The 19,483-nt window shown below is 32.6% G+C and overlaps 1 protein-coding gene across 6 annotated transcripts in view; it reads left to right on the top strand.

Moving 5' to 3' along the window:
• Zasp52 (Z band alternatively spliced PDZ-motif protein 52) overlaps positions 1-19,483 on the top strand; it is a 55,669-nt gene that overhangs the window by 17,928 nt on the left and 18,258 nt on the right. For all 6 annotated transcript variants that reach the window (XM_081974094.1, XM_081974092.1, XM_081974095.1 and 3 more), the window contains exons 2-5: positions 7,938-8,089; positions 12,835-13,009; positions 15,586-15,722; positions 18,670-18,773. In XM_081974094.1, coding sequence (XP_081830220.1) covers positions 7,938-8,089; positions 12,835-13,009; positions 15,586-15,722; positions 18,670-18,773 — 568 coding nt within the window. The remainder of the gene's footprint in view (positions 1-7,937; positions 8,090-12,834; positions 13,010-15,585; positions 15,723-18,669; positions 18,774-19,483) is intronic.

Raw genomic sequence — 19,483 nt, 5'->3', positions numbered from 1 at the left:
AAAGGACCGTCAGGGACAAAATCTCCTGTAAAACCAACTTGGAGTGAAAAAATAACAGCTTTAAGCACATTTTCGGAATCCTCTTTAAATGTCCTATCTAATAACCTGAAAAAAACACTACAAGATTTGGTACAGTCAGGGAGAAAAGTGGTGTCAAAGTTTGAACTGCCAGAAAAAACAGTTTGAAAGGACCGTCAGGAAAACAATCGCCTGTAAAACCCACTTGGAGTATAAAAATAACAGTTTTAAGCACATTTTCGGAATTCTCATTAAATTTTCTATCCAAAAACCTGAAAAAAACACTATAAGATTTGGTACAATCCGGGAGAAAAGTGATGTCAAAATTTGTACTGCTATAAAGACAGTTTGGAAGGACCGTCAGGGAAACAATCGCCTGTAAAACCCACTTGGAGTGAAAAATAACAGTTTTAAGCACATTTTTGGAATCTTCATTAAATTTCCTATCCAACAACCTGAAAAAGACATTACAAGATTTGGTACAATCCGGGAGAAAAGTGGTGTCATAATTTGAACTGCAAGAAACACAGTTTAAAAGGACCGCCAGGGACCAAATCGCCTGTAAAATCCACTTGGAGTAAAAAAATAACAGTTTGAGCACATTTTTGGAATCTTCATGAAATTTCCTATCCAATAACCTGAAAAAACCACTACAAGATTTGGTACAATCCAGGAGAAAAGTGGTGTCAAAATTTGCACTGCTAGAAACAGAGTTTGAAAGGACCGTTAGGGACAAAATCTCCTGTAAAACCCACTTGGAGTAAAAAAATAACAGTTTTAAGAACATTTTTGGAATCTTCATTAAATTTTCTATCCAAAAAACTGAAAAAAAAACACTATAGGATTTGGTACAATCAGGGAGAAAAGTGGTGTCAAAGTTTGAACTGTCAGAAAAACAGTTTGAAAGGACTGTCAGAGACAAAATCGCCTGTAAAACCCACTTGAAGTAGAAAAATAACAGTTTTGAGTACATTTTTGGAATCTCATTAAATTTTCTAACCAAAAAACTGAAAAAAAAACACTGTAGATTTGGTACAATCAGGGAGAAAAGTGGTGTCAAAGTTTGAACTGCCAGAAAAACAGTTTGAAAGGACTGTCAGGGACAAAATCGCCTCTAAAACCGACTTGGAGTGAAAAAATAACAGTTTTAAGCACATTTTTTGGAATCCTCATTAAATTTTCTATCCAAAAGCCTAACAAAACACTACAAGATTTGGTACAGTCACGGAGAAAAGCGGTGTTGAAATTTGAACTGCCAGAAAAACAGTATTTGTAATTTACCAATAATTTACTGGAAATTTACCGATCAAATTTTCCTGGTAAAGTTAAATATTTTCTTTACTGGTAATTTACCCATCACTAAAAAAAACATTAAATTAAGTGTTTTTGAATAATTAGCAGAAATCTAAAATTAGCAGTAAAATTCTTTCCAACTGTCTTAATAGTTTGAAATAACTCATCGAGCTATAACATATTAGTAAAACAATTGAACAGCATTCTCAGATTAGTCGATTTCATAAACTGCCACAACTTGTAGATCATCTTAAAACATTTGATAAAATATAAAACTTCAATTGGCATCATGTAAAGAAATCTCAATAACTCGCCTTGATTTGGGTCATGGAATGATCATCAAACTATAAAAGGTTTGAGCAACGACATTGATCTGTTGGGAATGTTTTAAGCGTTATATTTTAACCGTAAGTAATGGGTTAATTTGAATATCAAATAATTTAGCAGGAAATCTAGAAAAAATGCATACCATCCACAAAAAGCGTTACGTTCTTCCTTTAAGTTAATAATGCGAGGGAAAAAGCGCCAGACCGTAAAAGTTCAGAGTCGAAACTAGCAGTGCAAGACAATTTAACAATCTAATTGCACTCGTAATTGCTAAGAAATTACAATTATTTATAGCGATATATTCACAAGAAAATATCACTTAATACATTTTGCAAACGAACGAGTTTTTATTACGACCTTAAAGCAGGTTCTTGGAAGTTCAAAGTGCATTTTTGTCCCATCATTGCGTAATTTAAAAATATTTCCTATTATAATTTTTGTTGTAAAATACTATGTGTTAAATAAGTTTTTGCGATAGTAAGTAGAATTAGGTCGCACTATCCATTATCATATTTTAAATGAAACCTTGAACACAATATTGCATACTAATTACTTGATAAATAAACACTTACGGTTAGGAAGTTCAATACTGCAATTTCCTTATAACAAAAATTTTGATATACACGGTAATCAAAAGTCAAGTGACGGGGGTATATGTATAATGACAAAGATTTTAACGTTGCCATATTTATAAATGAAATCAGGGGCAACAGAGGATTTTTACTTGATAACCCTATCATCTGATAATTTTAAATGTTAAATTGAACGAACTAAACTAACGAAAAAGGCAATACACCAACTGGGTGGTTAACAAAATTAGTAGACAATAATGCATAGGTCCAAAAACGTTTTGCTACCATAATTCGAGGTTATTAGAAGGTATGTCAAAAGAAATTTTATTAGTTAAACTTAATTATTTTAGCTTTAGATTTGCTTTAAAATAAATCAAAATATTTACTTTGTATTCTGTCTCAAAGTACAAAGAGTACTAATTGAGTACAACAAAAAAGTGTTAAACAGGGTTACACCAAAAGTTTGAAATCAATGACTTATATTCATAAACTTCTTGGACCAAAATGTGAAATTTTCTGATTTTTAAGTTTTTACTTCAAAATCAGATGTTACTTAAAGTAGGTACGGTTAGGTATTATTTTGAATAAGTGCCTAGTTTCTTAATTTCTTTAGCAACAAATAAGATGTCATTTTGGTCTATTTTACGCTCCTGTATTACACATAACTTTATAGATGTAGAATATGTAAACTACAGAATGTTTGATACATGAATATTAATATTTTCAGTAGCTTTGTTATCTGTGGAGCTACAAAAAAAGTAATACAGGAAAGTTGTAGGAAATTTCATTCTCTACAAGATTGTATTAAAGCATTTTTGCCCTTAAGGGCCTTTTTAAGGAGTTACAAGGCAAAAAGTGACATGGTGGACTGAGCAGAGCGTAGTCAAAAAATGACTTATTCGTAAAAATAACGTAGTCAAAAGAAATTCCAAAAATGTGGTTAAAACTGTAGTTTTATCATTCCAAGTGGGTTTGACAAATAATTTGTCCCTGACTGTCCTTTAAAACTGTCTTTCTGACAGTTTAAACTTTGACACTGCTTTCTCCCTGACTGTACTGAATTTTATAATATTTTTCCAGGTTATTGGATAGGAAATTTAATGAGGGTTCCAAAAATGTGCTCAAAACAGTCATTTTATCATTCCAAGTGAGTTTGACAAATAATTTGTCCCTGATTGTCGTTTAAAACTGTCTTTCTGACAGTTTAAACTATGACACCGCTTTTCTCCTTGAGTGTATTAAATTTTATATTGTGTTTACAGGTTATTGGATAGGAAATTTCATAAGGATTACAAAAATGTGCTTAAAACTGTGATTTTATCATTCCAAGTGGGTTTGACAAATAATTTGTCTTTGACTGTCATTTAAAACTGTCTTTCTGGCAGTTTAAACTTTGACACCGCTTTTCTCCCTGACTATACCGAATTTTATAAGATTTTTTCAGGTTATTAGATAGGAAATTTAATGAGGATTCCAAAAATGTTCTTAAAACTGTCATTTTATCATTTCAAGTGGGTTTGACAAATAATTTGTCCCTGATTGTCTTTTAAAACTGTTTTTCTGACAGTTTAAACTATGACACAGCTTTTCTGCCTGAGTGTACTAAATTTTGTATTATGTTTCCAGGTTATTGAATAGGAAATTTAATTAGAATTCCAAAAATGTGCTTAAAACTGTCATTATATCATTCCAAGTGGCTTTGACAAATAATTTGTCCCTGATTGTCCTTTAAAACTGTCTTTCTGATAGTTTAAACTTTGACACCGCTTTTCTCCCTGACTATACCAAATTTTTTAAGATTTCTCCAGGTTATTAGATAGGAAATTTAATGGGTTTTCCAAAAATGTGCTTAAAACTGTCATTTTATCATTCCAAGTGAGTTTGAGAAATAATTTGTCCATGACTGTCCTTTAAAACTGTCTTTCTAGCAGTTTAAACTTTGACACCACTTTTCTCTCTGTCTGTACTGAATTTTATAGTGTTTTTACAGGTAATTAGATAGGAAATTTAATTATAATTCCAAAAATTTGCTTAAAATTGTCATTTTATCATTCCAAATAGGTTTGACAAAAAATTTGATTCCAAATTTTTTAAGATTTTTCCAGGTTATTAGATAGGAAATTTAATGAGGATTCCAAAAATTTGCTTTAAACTGTCATTTTATCATTCCAAGTGGGTTTGACAAATAATTTGTTCCTGACTCTCTTTTAAAACTGTTTCTCTGGAAGTTTAAACTATGACATCGCTTGTCTCCCTGACTGTACTAAGTTTTATAATGTTTTTCCAGGTTATTGGATAGGAAATTTAATTAGAATTCCAAAAATTTGCTTCAAACTGTCATTTTATCATGCCAAGTGGGTTTGACAAATAATTTGTCCTTGACTGTCCTTTAAAACTGTCTTTATAATAGTTTAAACTTTGACACCGTTTTTCTCCCTGGCTGTACTGAATTTGATAGTGTTTTTCCACGTTATTAGATAGGAAATTTCATAAGGATTCCAAAAATGTGCTTAAAACTGTCATTTTCTCACTCCGAGTGGGTTTGACACGCGATTTTGTCCCTGACTGTCCTTCCCAACTGTTTTTCTGGTAGTTCAAACTTTAACACCGTTTGATCAAAACAAACTTCATTTTGCCTGATCGTAGCTTCGTTATTTGAGGAGCTACGAAAAAATGTAAATATGGACGGTTGTAGGAAATTTCATCCACTACAAGTTTGTATAAATGTCTTTTTGCTTTTAGGAGACTCCTTAAGGTGTTAGAAAGCAAAAAGTGATGGGGTGCATATTATGGTGCTAGAAAATAAGTTAGGACCATCAACTTTATTTATTCAAACTGAAACATCTATTTTTTTACTAATTTCTGCAGACATCAAGAAGATTCCGCTAAAACATATAATTAATTACTGGCAAATTAAAATTGGTCAGGGAAGCAGCTAAATTATAATTATGATATCTCTACATGATGCTTTTTTAATGGATAATGTTGCCACACAAAATGTTTAGGACAGTTATTACTTGTCCTAATTTGTATAAGGTTTGGTACTGAACTTTTACTTTTACCAACAAAGTTTTCTGGTAACGTTTTTACTTTTTTCCATATTTCCGGATTGTTGAAAGATACAACAATTGATTGTCAAACATCTATTATATTTGAACAAAATACGTTACCAAAATTAAATCTTCATTGTTTAGTAAACAATGCCACTATCCAATTAACAATAATATTAATTACATTTAACTGTAAAAATACCAACAAGGTGCAAACTTCATACTTCGAGCAGATGTTTTGCACAAACAATAACCAGATAAGGGAATTGAAACTGTCGACTGTCGACCTTAACTTTGACCGTAAATTTTATAGCCCACTAAAAGCGGTTTATCGTCTCAAAGGACGTTTCATTTTCAAAAACAACACTATTAGTGGGACTTTTAAGGCGATATCTCCGAAACGGGGCTGACGGTTTTCACCAAACTTGGAATCCGCCTAATCGACCCAGAGTATTCAAACTAGCATTGACATATTAATTTGAACGTTAACGGTTACAGAACGTGCTTTAATTACTGATTTTGTTTTAGAGGACTGTACCGAATAAGTAACAAATTATTGCAAGCAGATTTTTAGAACAAATTCCTACGAGTAATCATCTAGAATTGGGTTGCTTTCCATTTTTTCGCAGGTATTTCAAAAAAGTTGTGAAAATGCTTTCTGAACTTTATTATGGCATGGAAGTATAAAAATGCCATTGCTAATATTAAAAAAGATTTGTGAGAGTCCAAATCCGTAGTGAATAGTCTAAAAACTTGTTATTTACTACTAGGAATAGTTTTAAAATTCGTTTTTTCAGACTGCAATTCATTGTCGAGTGCCTGAAACTCGATCTTAAAGCTCTAAAAATACTTAGTAAAAAAACAAAAACAAAGTAAAAAAACTTGAAAAAGTAGCCTTCAAGTCAATTTTCATTGCTAAGAGTCATTTCTTGGTGCCCAAGTCAATTTTCAAGGCTTAAATGTGTGAATTTTTAGTCAAAAGTTTTAAGTAGTTTTTCATGTCCACAACTCAATTTTCAATACTAAAGTTTTTCAACTTATCTGAAATTTATGACGACTGACTACAAAGACAGATTTTAAGCCTCTCAAGTCAATTTTTACAGTTTCCAAGTCAATTTTAAGTCTTTCAATTTGTGTGGAAAGTATGAAAGCTTGCTACAAAGACATTTTTTAAGCTTCTTAAGTCAAGTTTTTAAGTTGGGTTGGGTTGGTTTTGAGTTTTTGAACGTCATAACTGAATTAGCTTGTAAACGAAGTTTCATATCAGAATTTTATAACAAATACTTATTTTTTGAAATTGAACAAGAAAAGTAAAGGAACTGTGACTTTTGAAAAATATCCATTGAAGTAGAAAATAAGGCGGAAAAATTAAAACCATCTTTCTGTATGTACGCCACTGGGACTGGACAGTTTCATAAGTGCATTTTTAACTACATAATTTAGTTTTCGAGTGAATCGCTCATTGGGAGACCCTGTATACAGTGCGTTTTTTTTAACGCGCAACATAGGCTTTTACGTGTTAAATTTTTAAGCCCATGTTAGACCATGTTATTTTGGAACTACAAGTATAAAACTTGACGGGTGTGTCTTTAGTACCCTGAAGCTTAAGTAAATCTACCAATTTGGTCTAAAAAGTGATTTAAAACTGGAAAAAAAATATTTTTTTTCGAAAAGATTTTATCCTTTCATACTCCTTGTATGCATTGTTGTTCCTTGTTGTTTTTGATACTGGCAGGGCAGGTAGCAGGTAAAGTGACTTATTTTGACTGCATCACGACCCGACATCTTTTGAACGTCAAAAGGGAATTTTATGATTGTTTGGAATATACGGTTTGGCTTCAAACGGAGGTCAATTTGAACAATTCACTTATAAAAATACTTCTTTTGTTCTTAACTTTCTTGATATAAAGTTAATGATCACCCTGTTTTACTTTCTACGCCAAATTTTACCTGCTACCTGCCGTGCCAGTATCAAAAACAACAAAGAACAACAATGCATACAGGGAGTATGAAACGATAAAACCTTTTCGAAAAAAGATGATTTTTTGCACGTTTTTTAACACTTTTTAGGCCGAATTGGTAAACTTACTTAAGCTTCAGGGTACGAAATAGCCACCCGTCAAGTTTTATACTTGTAGTTCCAAAATAACATGGTCTAACATGGGCTTAAAAATTTAACACGTGAAATCCTATGTTGCGCGTTAAAAAAAAACGCACTGTATACACAATCATGCATATGAGTCAACAAAGCAACTTTACATTTGGAAGTGTAGAGTATTGCTATGTTTTTGGCTAGTTTTTATTGCCAAAAAGGAAATTGAGTCATCATATTGTGCAGTCATGAACAACTGCCAAGTGACATTAAGTCTGTCATGTTAACTATTTTAAGTGTTATTAATTTTTCATCATCACGTTGATTTGATATTTCTACTGACCATTATTGTGAATTCTTCTTTAACATTAGAAATGTTATAATAACAAATTTGGTTACAATGAAGAAGTAAACTCTTTCATAAAGAAGATTGATGATTAATGTAAACATATAGGTATATAGCAAAAAATATGGAGGATGTTAAGAAAAGACAGTAAAAAATGTAGTAATTATTATTGAATCCTCTATTAAGGCAACCATTTCTTTCACTGATTTGTTGGTTTTTAACTCATGAATTTTTTTTAGGTAAATGGAGGATCCCCAGCAGAAAGGGCAGGACTTATAGCTGGCGATGCTGTTATTAGGATTAATAACGTGGACGTTTACAATTTACTCCACAAAGAAGCACAAGATGTGATTGTCAGATCTGGATCGAATTTTGATATGGTTATTCAAAGGTAATTGGTCAACTTTTCTATAATCAGTAAATTACTATTGACATATAAAATTGTGTAAAATTACGAAATTATGAATTAAAAGTGGACAAAAGGCCTTACTATATCAGCAGGCCAGGCCAGGTCATGTTTTAGCGTTTAATTGAACATAAAAAAATAACTCTAGTTCGCTACATGGTACAAAGATGTTTCGTCATTAAGATACAGGGTGTTAAAGTAGGGAAAAAAAGTTAAAATTAATTTATTTCTTCAAAACGATTGCAGATATTTTCATAAAACTTAGAACGTGGTAAAAATCAATTTTGCCACTGCCATCCAATCCAACAAGTTATTTAATATTTTTGCAAAAAAATATTTACGCCCCTGTTTTTGCATAAAATGCAAATCAGTTCTGAGTTTCTCATGCAATTTAGAATAGAAAGCTATAGTTAATAACCCTTCGGTTCACTTTTCAGTTTTCAAGTAAAAAATAAAAAATTTTGAAATTGCACCCAAAGAATCTGTAAACTATTCAATTTTTATTTTTTTTAGTTCTTTCAAAAATTATATTCTTCATTCGATAAGCAGTATCGTTACAATTGAATAAATCAAAATTTGAAAATTGAATAGTGACAAAAGTCGAAGATTTATTAATAATTGTATTGATAATTTTACATAATTTTTATTTTACTTGAAAACGAAAAAACGTAGCAAATGTTTAGCATGATATTCTAAAGATCACGTGCCTACTTTTTAAGATCGAAAAGGTCCCGTGACACTTTTCAATCGACAAATTTAATTTTAAAAATCACGTGACTACTTTTAATATTAAAAAAAATTGCGTTTTAAAGATCACGTGATCATTTAAAAAAAATAAAACGTTTTCCTATAAATGCCATGTGACGTGTTTACAATAATCTAATTCAAATTTCAAAGATCACGTGATTATTTTTATGATTAAAACGTTATCTTGCATGGAACGTGGCTATTTTCTGGCATCAAATACAAAATTCAAGATCACGTGACCATTCTTAACGTCAAAATAGCATCCGTAAATTCTCGTGCCCATTTTAGGCTAAAAATTTTGTCCTGATTCAATTTTGAAGTTTCGTACAAATATCTAAAAAAGTTGTGTGGTTATTAAAAATAATCTACTTTTTCGTTTGAACTTGAACACCCTGTATATCCGTAACGAAACAACCTTAGACCGTAGTTTATACAGCCAACTTGGGTTCGTTTCTGATGCACTAGCAAACCCTCAAAAATTTGTCGTAAAACACCCTGTATAATATATTTAAAAAAAAGCCCTAATTTGGTATAGGATATATTGTAGTAAAATGCCAGTAATAATATATTAAATAGAAACTTGGAATGGTTCAACTTGCCAACACTTATGACAGTTTGTGTGAAACTTATCTATAGGATAGGCAAACATTTACTATTTAAAAATAAAAAATTTAAAAACGCCCTGTAATTAATCTAACAGGACACTTGAGAACAATACGTGAGACACTAGAACAACTAAAAAAAATACACGATGACTTCAACCTACACAGAAAGATAAAAGAGACGGCAAGAGTATATAGAAAGAGTCCATTTTCTAATGTAGAAAACGATCAGGGAGAATTAGCGCAGGATGATCAACAGCGTAAAATCATATTAGAAAACTATATTAGCAACCTTTTTGCCGATGAAACCCCTGCTGTTGAAAATGTAGACAACAAAGACCTCTCGGGACCTCCCATCACAAAAGAGGAAATTATAAGAGCGATCAATACATCCAAAGATAGAAAGCCGATTGGCCCAGACCGCATACCTGTAGAGTTGCTCAAACTATTGGACGACAAAAGTATCACAGTCCTTCAGACGATATTTAATCGAATCTATAACACAGGCGAATATCCCGCCAAATGGTTAACATCGAATTTTGTCCCCTTGCCGAAAAAGAACAATGCAACAAAATGTGAGGACCACAAACTAATCAGCCTCATCAGTCACACACTGAAGATATTCCTTAAGATTATCCACTACAGAACATCAATAAAGTACGAAAGAAACATCGGATCCACACAATTTGGATTCAGACGAGGTTTAGGCACGAGAGAAGCATTAGTTGCTACTCAAGTACTGATTCAGAACTGCAACCATCAGAGAAAGGACATAATGCTGTATTTCATCGATGATGAATAGGCGTTCGACGGAGTCCAACATTATAAGCTGATCAAAATCCTAAATAGATTGGACATAGACCAAAAAGACATCCGCTGCATTCAAAGCCTTTACTGGAACCAAATGGCTGAGGTCAGAGTTGGTAACGATCTCACAGCAGCAAGACCAATTTGTAGAGGGGTCAGACAAGGGTGTGTTCTCTCCCCACTTCTCTTCAATTTATATTCTGAAGCCATCTTTCAGGAAGTCATAGAAGAACGCAACGTGGGCGTTAAGGTGAATTGTATGGGTCAAACAATATTTGTTATATGCGGACGACACAATTCTAATTGCAGATAACATGGAGGATTTGCGGGATATGCTTGGGACTGTCGGGGAATGCAGTAAGAACATGGGCTCAATATCAACACCAAGAAGACTAAATTCATGATAATTACTCGAAAGCCACAAGAATTTCAAGACTCAAGCCTAACATATGAGAATCAACCATTAGAGCGAGTAAATAAATTTAAATATCTAGGAACGTGACTGTGTGAAAACTGGGAATCAGACACAGAAATCAGATGCCGGACTGAAAATTCCCGCAGTGCGTTCATGAAATTCAAAAAAGTGCTCACCAATTCTGATTTTGATCTTGGCTTGAGAATTAGATTTGTCAAATGCTATGTCTGGGCAGTGTTGCTTTATGGCATGAAGGGATGGACACTGAAGGTGAGCACTATGAACAAGCTGGAAGCATTCGAGATGTGGGTCTATAGGCGTGTACTGATAATTCTATGGACTGCAAGAAGAACCAACGATGAGGTCTTGAGAATAATCAATAAAGACCGCGAACTGTTAGACACCATTAAACGTCGATAAACAGCATACCTGGGCCACGTAATACGCAACGAGAGGAATCAATTCCTGCAATTGATAATTGAGGGAAAGAGAGGAATCGGCAGGAAAAAGATGTCATGGCTCCGCAACGTTAGGCAGTGGACAGGACTGAGGACAATTCAAGAACTAATGCATAGCATACGGCATAAGGAAGAGTGGACAAATATGACTGCAAACCTCCATTAATGGACACGCAGCAGAAGAAGACACTTGAAAGTCTGAAATTTTGTAAATTCTTGTATTATGCTCAAACTGTCCTGGACACTTTCAGACTACAAATTCTACAATCAACTTGAGGAATTTTATAATAATTTGGTTTTGAATGAAAAACCTTCTAGAGTTGACGTTATTACGTCTCAGAAAAGTAACAGAACACTTAAAATTCATTAGATGAGATGGATAAATTTTCTGCAAATGATTTATTTTTACATGCATAAGCCAAACTTTAGAGAAACTCTTTAAAGAGACTTGAGTCAAAAATATCTTCTAAATATAAAAAAAAAATAATAATATCTCACCAGCTGTAAAATACCAGGACTTTTGATATTGATTATTTATTAAATAAGATTCTAAGAAAACCTGGGAATTTGGAAATAAGAAATTCTCTGAATTATGAAAAATTACTGAAAACTAACAGTACACGTTTTGTATACTTGAAACTAAAACACCGAAATTTTATTATAAAAATAGGCAAGTATCCAGCATAAATCTTTTGCAAATAACCTATTTTGACCTGGATGAGGCAGTTTGTACAAATTTTATGAAGATGATTTAACTTTTTCTTAAAACTAGACCAAACATCCAAAATGTAGTAGAAAAATTGTTCAAAAAATCTAGGGCAGTTGGAACCTGTGAAATATTCCGAAAATTGTTTTTTGTAGCAACTAAAAATCCATCCAAATATATCCAAATCTTTTAAAGAAATCTGTGGGTTATTTATTTAATAAAGCTTTTTGACACTAGTAACTATATTAAAATCTCCTTACGGAATTATGCAGAGAATTTCAAATTATACAATGTGTTTTAATATAAATGGATCACATGTCTTGGATTTGAAAATAAGTATATTTTCTTAAATAATATGTTTTGTTATGAACATACAGGGTATAAAAAATATCTAAGTTTGTGAGTTTCTTTTGAATTCGTAAATTTATTAAGTCTGAGAAAAATATACGTCACTGCTTTTTTATTAAATTTTAAAAAGTTTCTGGAGGTTGAAATCTATAAAATCTTGTGAAGATAGCTGTGATTAAGTTTATGTTATGAAAGGTATTTTTCTGTGATATTTTATTTTGATTATCAGATCAAGTTGATCGAACAATATTCTGTGTGCACACTCTATGTTGTCAGCAGATAGATCACATATTTCAGATATGAAGTAATGTATACCAGGTGGTTCAACAATAAAAGAAAGAGGTTTATTAGTTATTGGATACGGTTGAAGATAGCCTATAAGGATCGACTTATGCTAGTGAAGTAACTTACCACAGTTTTTAAAGCACTTTTTTCTAAATTTAACTTTTGACATCAACCATCTAACAAACAGTTTAAACAACGACATCCTCAACAACCTGTACCACTTTGGCATCTAGGCCAACGTTGAGCACCCAGAAACAAAAACAACCTTATAACAAATACCTAACCTTAGCCTTGACTTTAATAATTTGGTCCAATGCCCAAATTTATATTATATCAGGACCTATTTTGGGACGTTGTTACAGAGGTGGTTCGACTTGGAAACCGTCAGTAATACCGACGGGAACGTACTCGAAACCATCCCCATCGATCAACAACGTTAGCCCAGTTACCCAGACTTCGTTAACCGCCTCCAAAGGTGAAAATATCGGCGCTATTGGTACTGGACATAATTTGGCCGCCAAACCTTTTACCCCCCAGGTAAGTGCTTATGATGAGTATGTTAACCTTAAAAGTATTGAAAAATGTTTATATTTTTATTTTTTCTGGTCTAACTCTGAAAACTGAATATTACACAAAGTGCCTTAATTATTGTAGTTTGTTTTGTTTGCAGCATTGCGTTGATGATAAAGCAATTGCCATACCAAAAGTACCATCTCTTAATTAACATGAAATTCAAAATTAAAAAAATCTTTCACGATTTATACAGTTATAAACTCTTCAAATAGCCTTCTGATCAGGACAGTTTACCCAGAAGAAGTTTTTGTAACACTTTGAATAGGTTGTGGCAGGTCAGGATATTGTTTAACTACGTTAACACAATAATTATTTTGTATCTGTAGCATGCAAGTTGATGAAAACCGCGTGACAATAAATATACAAGTGGTTGTTGTACGCTGTAGAAGATGTTATTGAAAAATATTGCTCTTATAGCAGATTTAAAACTATATTAAGGAGTAAATCCTTTATTTCGATCCAATCTGTTCAATCTATGTTTTGGAATTCTAAGAAGACTGCTGTTCCTAGTATTTCGCCCACGTATGTACATTTAGATGATCTGTTGATTCCGAACGTGCCTCTAGATTATTTCCTGAGATGTGGACTTCCAGCTGTCTCTCCATCTCATTGCTGGTCTTTTGGGTCCTGCTGGTTTTCCTTCTAGTGCAATGCGTGGTAGTCTATCGTCGGTCATCCTCTTCACGTGGTTATTCTCTTCTCCTCTGCCTTTCCCATCTCACCACATCCTGTAAGTACGGTATGTCAGTGTTTCGTACGTGATCTCTTCTTGTTTTCCCTGCTATTCTTCTCAGCACTGACATTTCGACGACTCGTAGGATTCTTTTCTTCTTTCTTATACAGGGATTAGTCCTTACAGTTTCCCTTAGACATTCTGATATTATGGCTGATTTGTTAATTTGGTTGCTTAGGTCTTTTATGTCCAGATATCTAAATTGCATGATCTGCTCTATGAATTTATTATCTATTACCAGCTTGCATCTCATTAGTTTCCTAGTCGTGGTCGTTTTACTTATGGATATCTCCAAATTGAGATGCTGACTGCTCTAGTAGAACTTAAATATCTGTTTCTGTAGGTTCATCATTCTCATTTTCTGCTAATATTGATATTATTCATTTTCTATCCCGAGTTCAGGGATGTGACTTCTTCTATAATTTTGTCCATTGGAGATTGAATAAAAATGAACTAAGGCTATCTCTCTGTCTATTTCCAAACGGAATTCTCAAGAGATGTGTTGATAGAATGTGACAGAAGAAGCTGACAATGGCGGGTTCCTGTCACATTCTACAGCTCTTTTTCTTGGTAATTTCCTTCCCTCGTGTCAAGAATACGCACCCTGGAGTGAGGATGTTAGATAGATGCAATATTCTCTCCAACTTTGATTTGAATTCTGTTATTAGTGTTAAGGTGGTATATTGTTGTTACTATGTTAGCAGAGACTTCTTTTTCCTTTAGGATGTTAATTTTCTTTATTAACTTTTGTTGTTCTTTTCTGGCTTTTATTTGCTCCTCTAGTTTGTCCTTGATCAGCCTTGTACACAACTTTATTGTTAAGCATATAGTTTTCAGGAGTTGTTTTTTTGCCTTTGTCAATCATTCGAGATTTCCGTGGTGTTCAAGATTTTGTTAAACAATGTTGTCAGACTTGCTGTAAGGTCTGGACTGTCGTATTTTAGAAGCTCGTTTGGTATATCGTCTGTATCCGGAGGTTTTCTGTTCTTAGTTTTTTTAATCTCTCTGTCTCTGGTATCTTTTTGACATCTGTGTGTCATCGCCATCATTTAGCTTCCTGAAGTATTTCTCCTACATCTCCGTAGTGACATCTAATTGTCCGGTATAACTGATTAAGTTTGAATAATGCTTCGGAATCAATATTAGATTAATAAAGTGTCATCCCAGTTTTCGCTGGTTAACAGAGGAAGAAGCTGTAACAATAATAGTGGTGTCATCCGCAAACTTGCAACAGCTGGTGGGTGTGTTCTTCTCTTTCTTAGTTGAAACACTCTGCATTTTGTATTTGAATAAAGTTTTAACTTGTAGGAAATTCGAGGTTACTATTCTCAGATTTATTTCAAAGTTTACAAATATCTGATCCAGAATTTTCGCTTACAAAAGTTAGGCAATCGCGCACAACAAAAATAGTTAGTTATTGTTTCGCCACATTTGGCGGACGTTCAATAACAAATTCCAATTGGTATAATTGATATTAAAATGCATTCGATTTAACGGCCAACTTGAACTTGCCTCTGTATACTCTTATATGATTTTAATAAGAAGAAATTTTTTTAAATTGCAAAACCATGCCGACAAATTATCACTGATTCAATTTAATTGGTTTAATATTGTTTGTTGACTTGGACGGTGCCAACAAGTCAAGGATGTTAAATAATATACTGATGTGTGTGTAAAACGTTTGCATTTTTTACTTATTCTTATGTGTGCATACGACTCGAATTACGTTCCTGCAAGTGTGCAAATTGCTACGTCAACTTTGTAGTATTTCTATTGTTTCGGGGAATAATAGCACAGTAATTTTCAGGTGAATGGAGCTGTTAATGGTGGAGGTCCTCAACTAGTCAACAAACAGTACAACAGCCCTTTGAAACTCTACTCAGAGGACGCCATCGCCGAAACTATATCGGCTCAGAGTGAAGTGTTATCGACAGGTGCTTTAGGGCAAGTAAATCAGCTGAAAACAAAAATCTTTTATTAGATTTAGCTAAGATTTCACCGCTGGATAGCAGCCAATGATGACAGTTTATTGATTTTTTTTTTGGTGTAATTCACACGACGAGTTTGTGAGATATTGAATAATGTTACTCATTTCATGAGGATGTCCCACACTGCACGTGACAACAAACAATATTATTTTTAAATTTCTATCGACACTATTGTTTCAAAATAGCTAATGACTGGGTTATTTACTCATCATTGCTTGCTAAACAGGAAGTAAAACTCTAAATGACTGTGAGCTACAAAGTCAGTTAATTTTGATGTTTTCAGTGAAAATATTTCGAAAACTAGGTTTATATGCTAAATACTATCTATTTCACTGATACCCTTTACATAAGTTACTGAATCATCATAAAAGTAATTTTAAATCGTGAGTTACTTATTAGAATGTCTTTGGAAATTTTCTTTATTAACGTAACTAAAACAGTGCTGTAAATAAAAACCATTTTTTGAAGCAATGTTAACAGGTCTACTGTTAAAACGGTATATCTACCGTTTTTGAGGTTTTTCTACCGTTCTCCTCTTTTTATTCAATATACCGTTTTTAACATTGCCATTATGTGGGTTCTGAAATGTTTTACATACTGCAAATTACCAAATCCACATGTTTTATTTTGTAGTGTTTTTCAGGTTATTGGATAGGACATTTAACAAAGATTTCAAAAATGTGTCTTTTTTCACTCCAAGTGGGTTTTAGAGGCGATTTTGTCCTTGACTGTCTTTTCAAACTGTGTTTTTAGCAGTTCAAACTTAAACACCGCTTTTCTTACTGATTGTACTGGTTTTTTCAGGTTATTGGATAGGAAATTTAATGAGGATTTTAAAAATTCAAGAATGTGCTTAATACAGTCATTTTCTCACCCTAAGTGGGTTTTACAGGCGATTTAGTCCCTGACTGTCTTTAAAACCTGTGTTTCTGGCAGTTCAAACTTTGGCACCGCTTTTCTCCCTGATTGTACTAAATTTTGTAATACTTTTTTCAGGTTATTGGATAGGAAATTTCATGAGGATTCCAAAAATGTGCTTAAAACTGTTATTTTCTCATTGCAAGTGGGTTTTACCAGCAAATTTGTCCTTTCAAACTACGTTTCTGGCTGTTCAATCTTTGACTCTTTTCTTTTTGACTGTACTAAATTTTGTAGGTTTTTTTTAAGGTTATTGAATAGGAAATTTAATGAGGATTCCAAAAATGTGCTTAAAACAGTCATTTTCTCACTTCAAGTGGGTTTTACAGGCGATTTAGTCCCTGACTGTCTTTAAAACCTGTGTTTCTGGCAGTTCAAACTTTGGCACCGCTTTTCTCCCTGATTATACTAAATTTTGTAATGCTTTTTTCAGGTTATTGGATAGGAAATTTAATGAGGATTCCAAAAATGTGCATAAAACACTTATTTTCTCACTCCAAGTAGGTTTACAGGTGATTTTATCCTTGACTGTCTTTTCAAACAGTGTTTGAAGTCAATATTTGGCAGTTCAAACTTTGACATCGCTTTTCAGGTTATTGAATCGGAAATGTGATGAGAATTCCAAAAATGTGCTTAAAACAGTAATTTTTTTACATTAAGTGGGTCATGTGACTGCCTAGCTAAATTAATTATCCTCTAATAGTTTTCAAAACGAGACGTGTTTCTTAGATTTATGACAGTTATTTTAACAAGTATCACGTGACCGTTTAGCTGAATAGTGTTCTAAACCACGTGATAATTGCCATTAACATCAAACTGTGCTAAAAGGTGGAAAAATCAATGTTTAGAAAAGTTTTCTTGTATTTGATATAAAATATGTTTCTGAGATTTTATGAAAGATATTTTTACTACTGTCACGTGACTGCCTAGCTAAAATCTTCTAAAACCACGTGATATCTGTCACAAATGTTAAAACTTAGAAAACGGTAAACTATAGATGAAAAAATTAAAATCTGTGTTTTTGGTTTATACAGCAAATTGACATTATTTCTCCATCAAGAATCGATAATTACAATTTTTTTTTTAAAAAACATCCTGTATAATAACCAAAAATGAATTTTGTTTTTCTTATGTAAATTGTTTATTTTTTATATACTGTTATCTACCGTTTTTTGACCAATTAATCTACCGCTATTAAATATTTTGACTTGACAACACTGTACCGAAGTATTATTAGACTATTGTTAAGTTTGAGACGAATTTCGTTCTTAATGACTTGAATATTTTCAAATAAAGTACAGTTTAACTTTAACATGAAGTATAAACTAAAAATGATACAATTGACCCTAAGCAAAAGCGAACTATTCCTACTATTGACTTACTATATTTGATCTCTTTCTAGTTTATAAGTCATATTAGTGTCTCCAGTTTTGTAATAATCAGCAAAGTTTAAAATGAAAACTCCCTGATGTCTATTAAAAATTTACTTTTTCTCAACAGAGTGAGACAAAAAACTCAATTTTTCAGAATTATTATAAGAAAATATAATTTTCTGACGTACGTTATTGATCTGATGATCAGTAGCTTGCAGCTTAAAGATTTCCATAATTTACGTATTTGACTTTATATTTATATCTTAGGTTCTTAGTGGTACTACTGAGGCTTGAATAAATACTTTTTTGATTTTACTAACTTTCTATTTAAAAATGTGTGCCATTTTGATCTCAAAAATTACTTGAAACTAATCAAAGCGATGCAAAAAACACAAATTATAGTAAAAAAATAAAGTAGTAGAATGAGATAAAAAATAATGAGCTAGTTAAGCTTACAAGTACGTAAGTTTTATAAGAACAACAAATACGATAATAACAATAAAAAAAACATAAATAAAACTAACAACAATTAGTTTCTTTTTTACTAAAACTGCTATCCTTCATTCGTTTGACTCTCTTTAACTCAAAGTCAACTCCTGATTGATTTTTTAGGGTCAACTTTAAGAAGAACGAGAAGAACTACGATGCTACAAACAGTGCAGTGTATCGCATGCTCAAAGAAGCTGAAAACGACAATGACGTCTCGAATGAACCAGGTAATTGCCAAGATATTTGTCAATAAATTTATTTTGTTTGTACAGGGTCTGGTTTCTATGAAGAAGTCGCGGTCGTGTGCGAAATTTCGTTGTAAACGATTAAGTAAATGCCACTTTCACTAAGTTTACTTTGAAAAGTTGTGTCAAACTGTGTCTAGACGACGGATGATGTATTTGTTGATAAAGGTGGCTGATTTGAAATTTTTTTTCGAAGAATATTAAAAAACTGCAAACATTATTATTTGTATAACATTTGGCAACACTGGACAGTGACAGGTAATGCACTATCTATACTATAATCATAGTGAATGGTATGTACTCTCTGGCAATAACAACATTAATTCGTGACGTCGTATTGAAATTTTCAAGATTTTATTTGATATTTTGTGGTGGTCGGTTTGAGCTTTTTGTTCAATGATTTAAAAAGCTGAAATGTGGTTTTTCTTTATGAATGAATTATTATCAATATCTATTTTGTGAGAGCATTTGACAACATGGTATCAATACGTTTTTAAGGTTAATTAATATCCTCTATGTATCACATAAAGTTTTCTAAAATGTAATTCGTTGTAAATAACAAGCAATGAAAATATTAGAATCCGATCTTAAGAGTAAAACAGAAGTCTATTCACTTTGTTTTCCACCTCACAATATTCTGTCAACCCAAAACCAAAAACAAACTGAGCTGTTCGGGTACAGGAAATTTTCGG

The sequence above is a fragment of the Ips typographus genome, linkage group LG2 (assembly GCF_016097725.1).
Source record: "Ips typographus isolate SLU linkage group LG2, UJ_Ityp_2.0, whole genome shotgun sequence".
Classification (NCBI taxonomy): Eukaryota; Metazoa; Arthropoda; class Insecta; order Coleoptera; family Curculionidae; genus Ips; species Ips typographus.
Note: the sequence above shows the minus strand (reverse complement) of the source record. Positions and strands in the feature narration are given on the sequence as shown.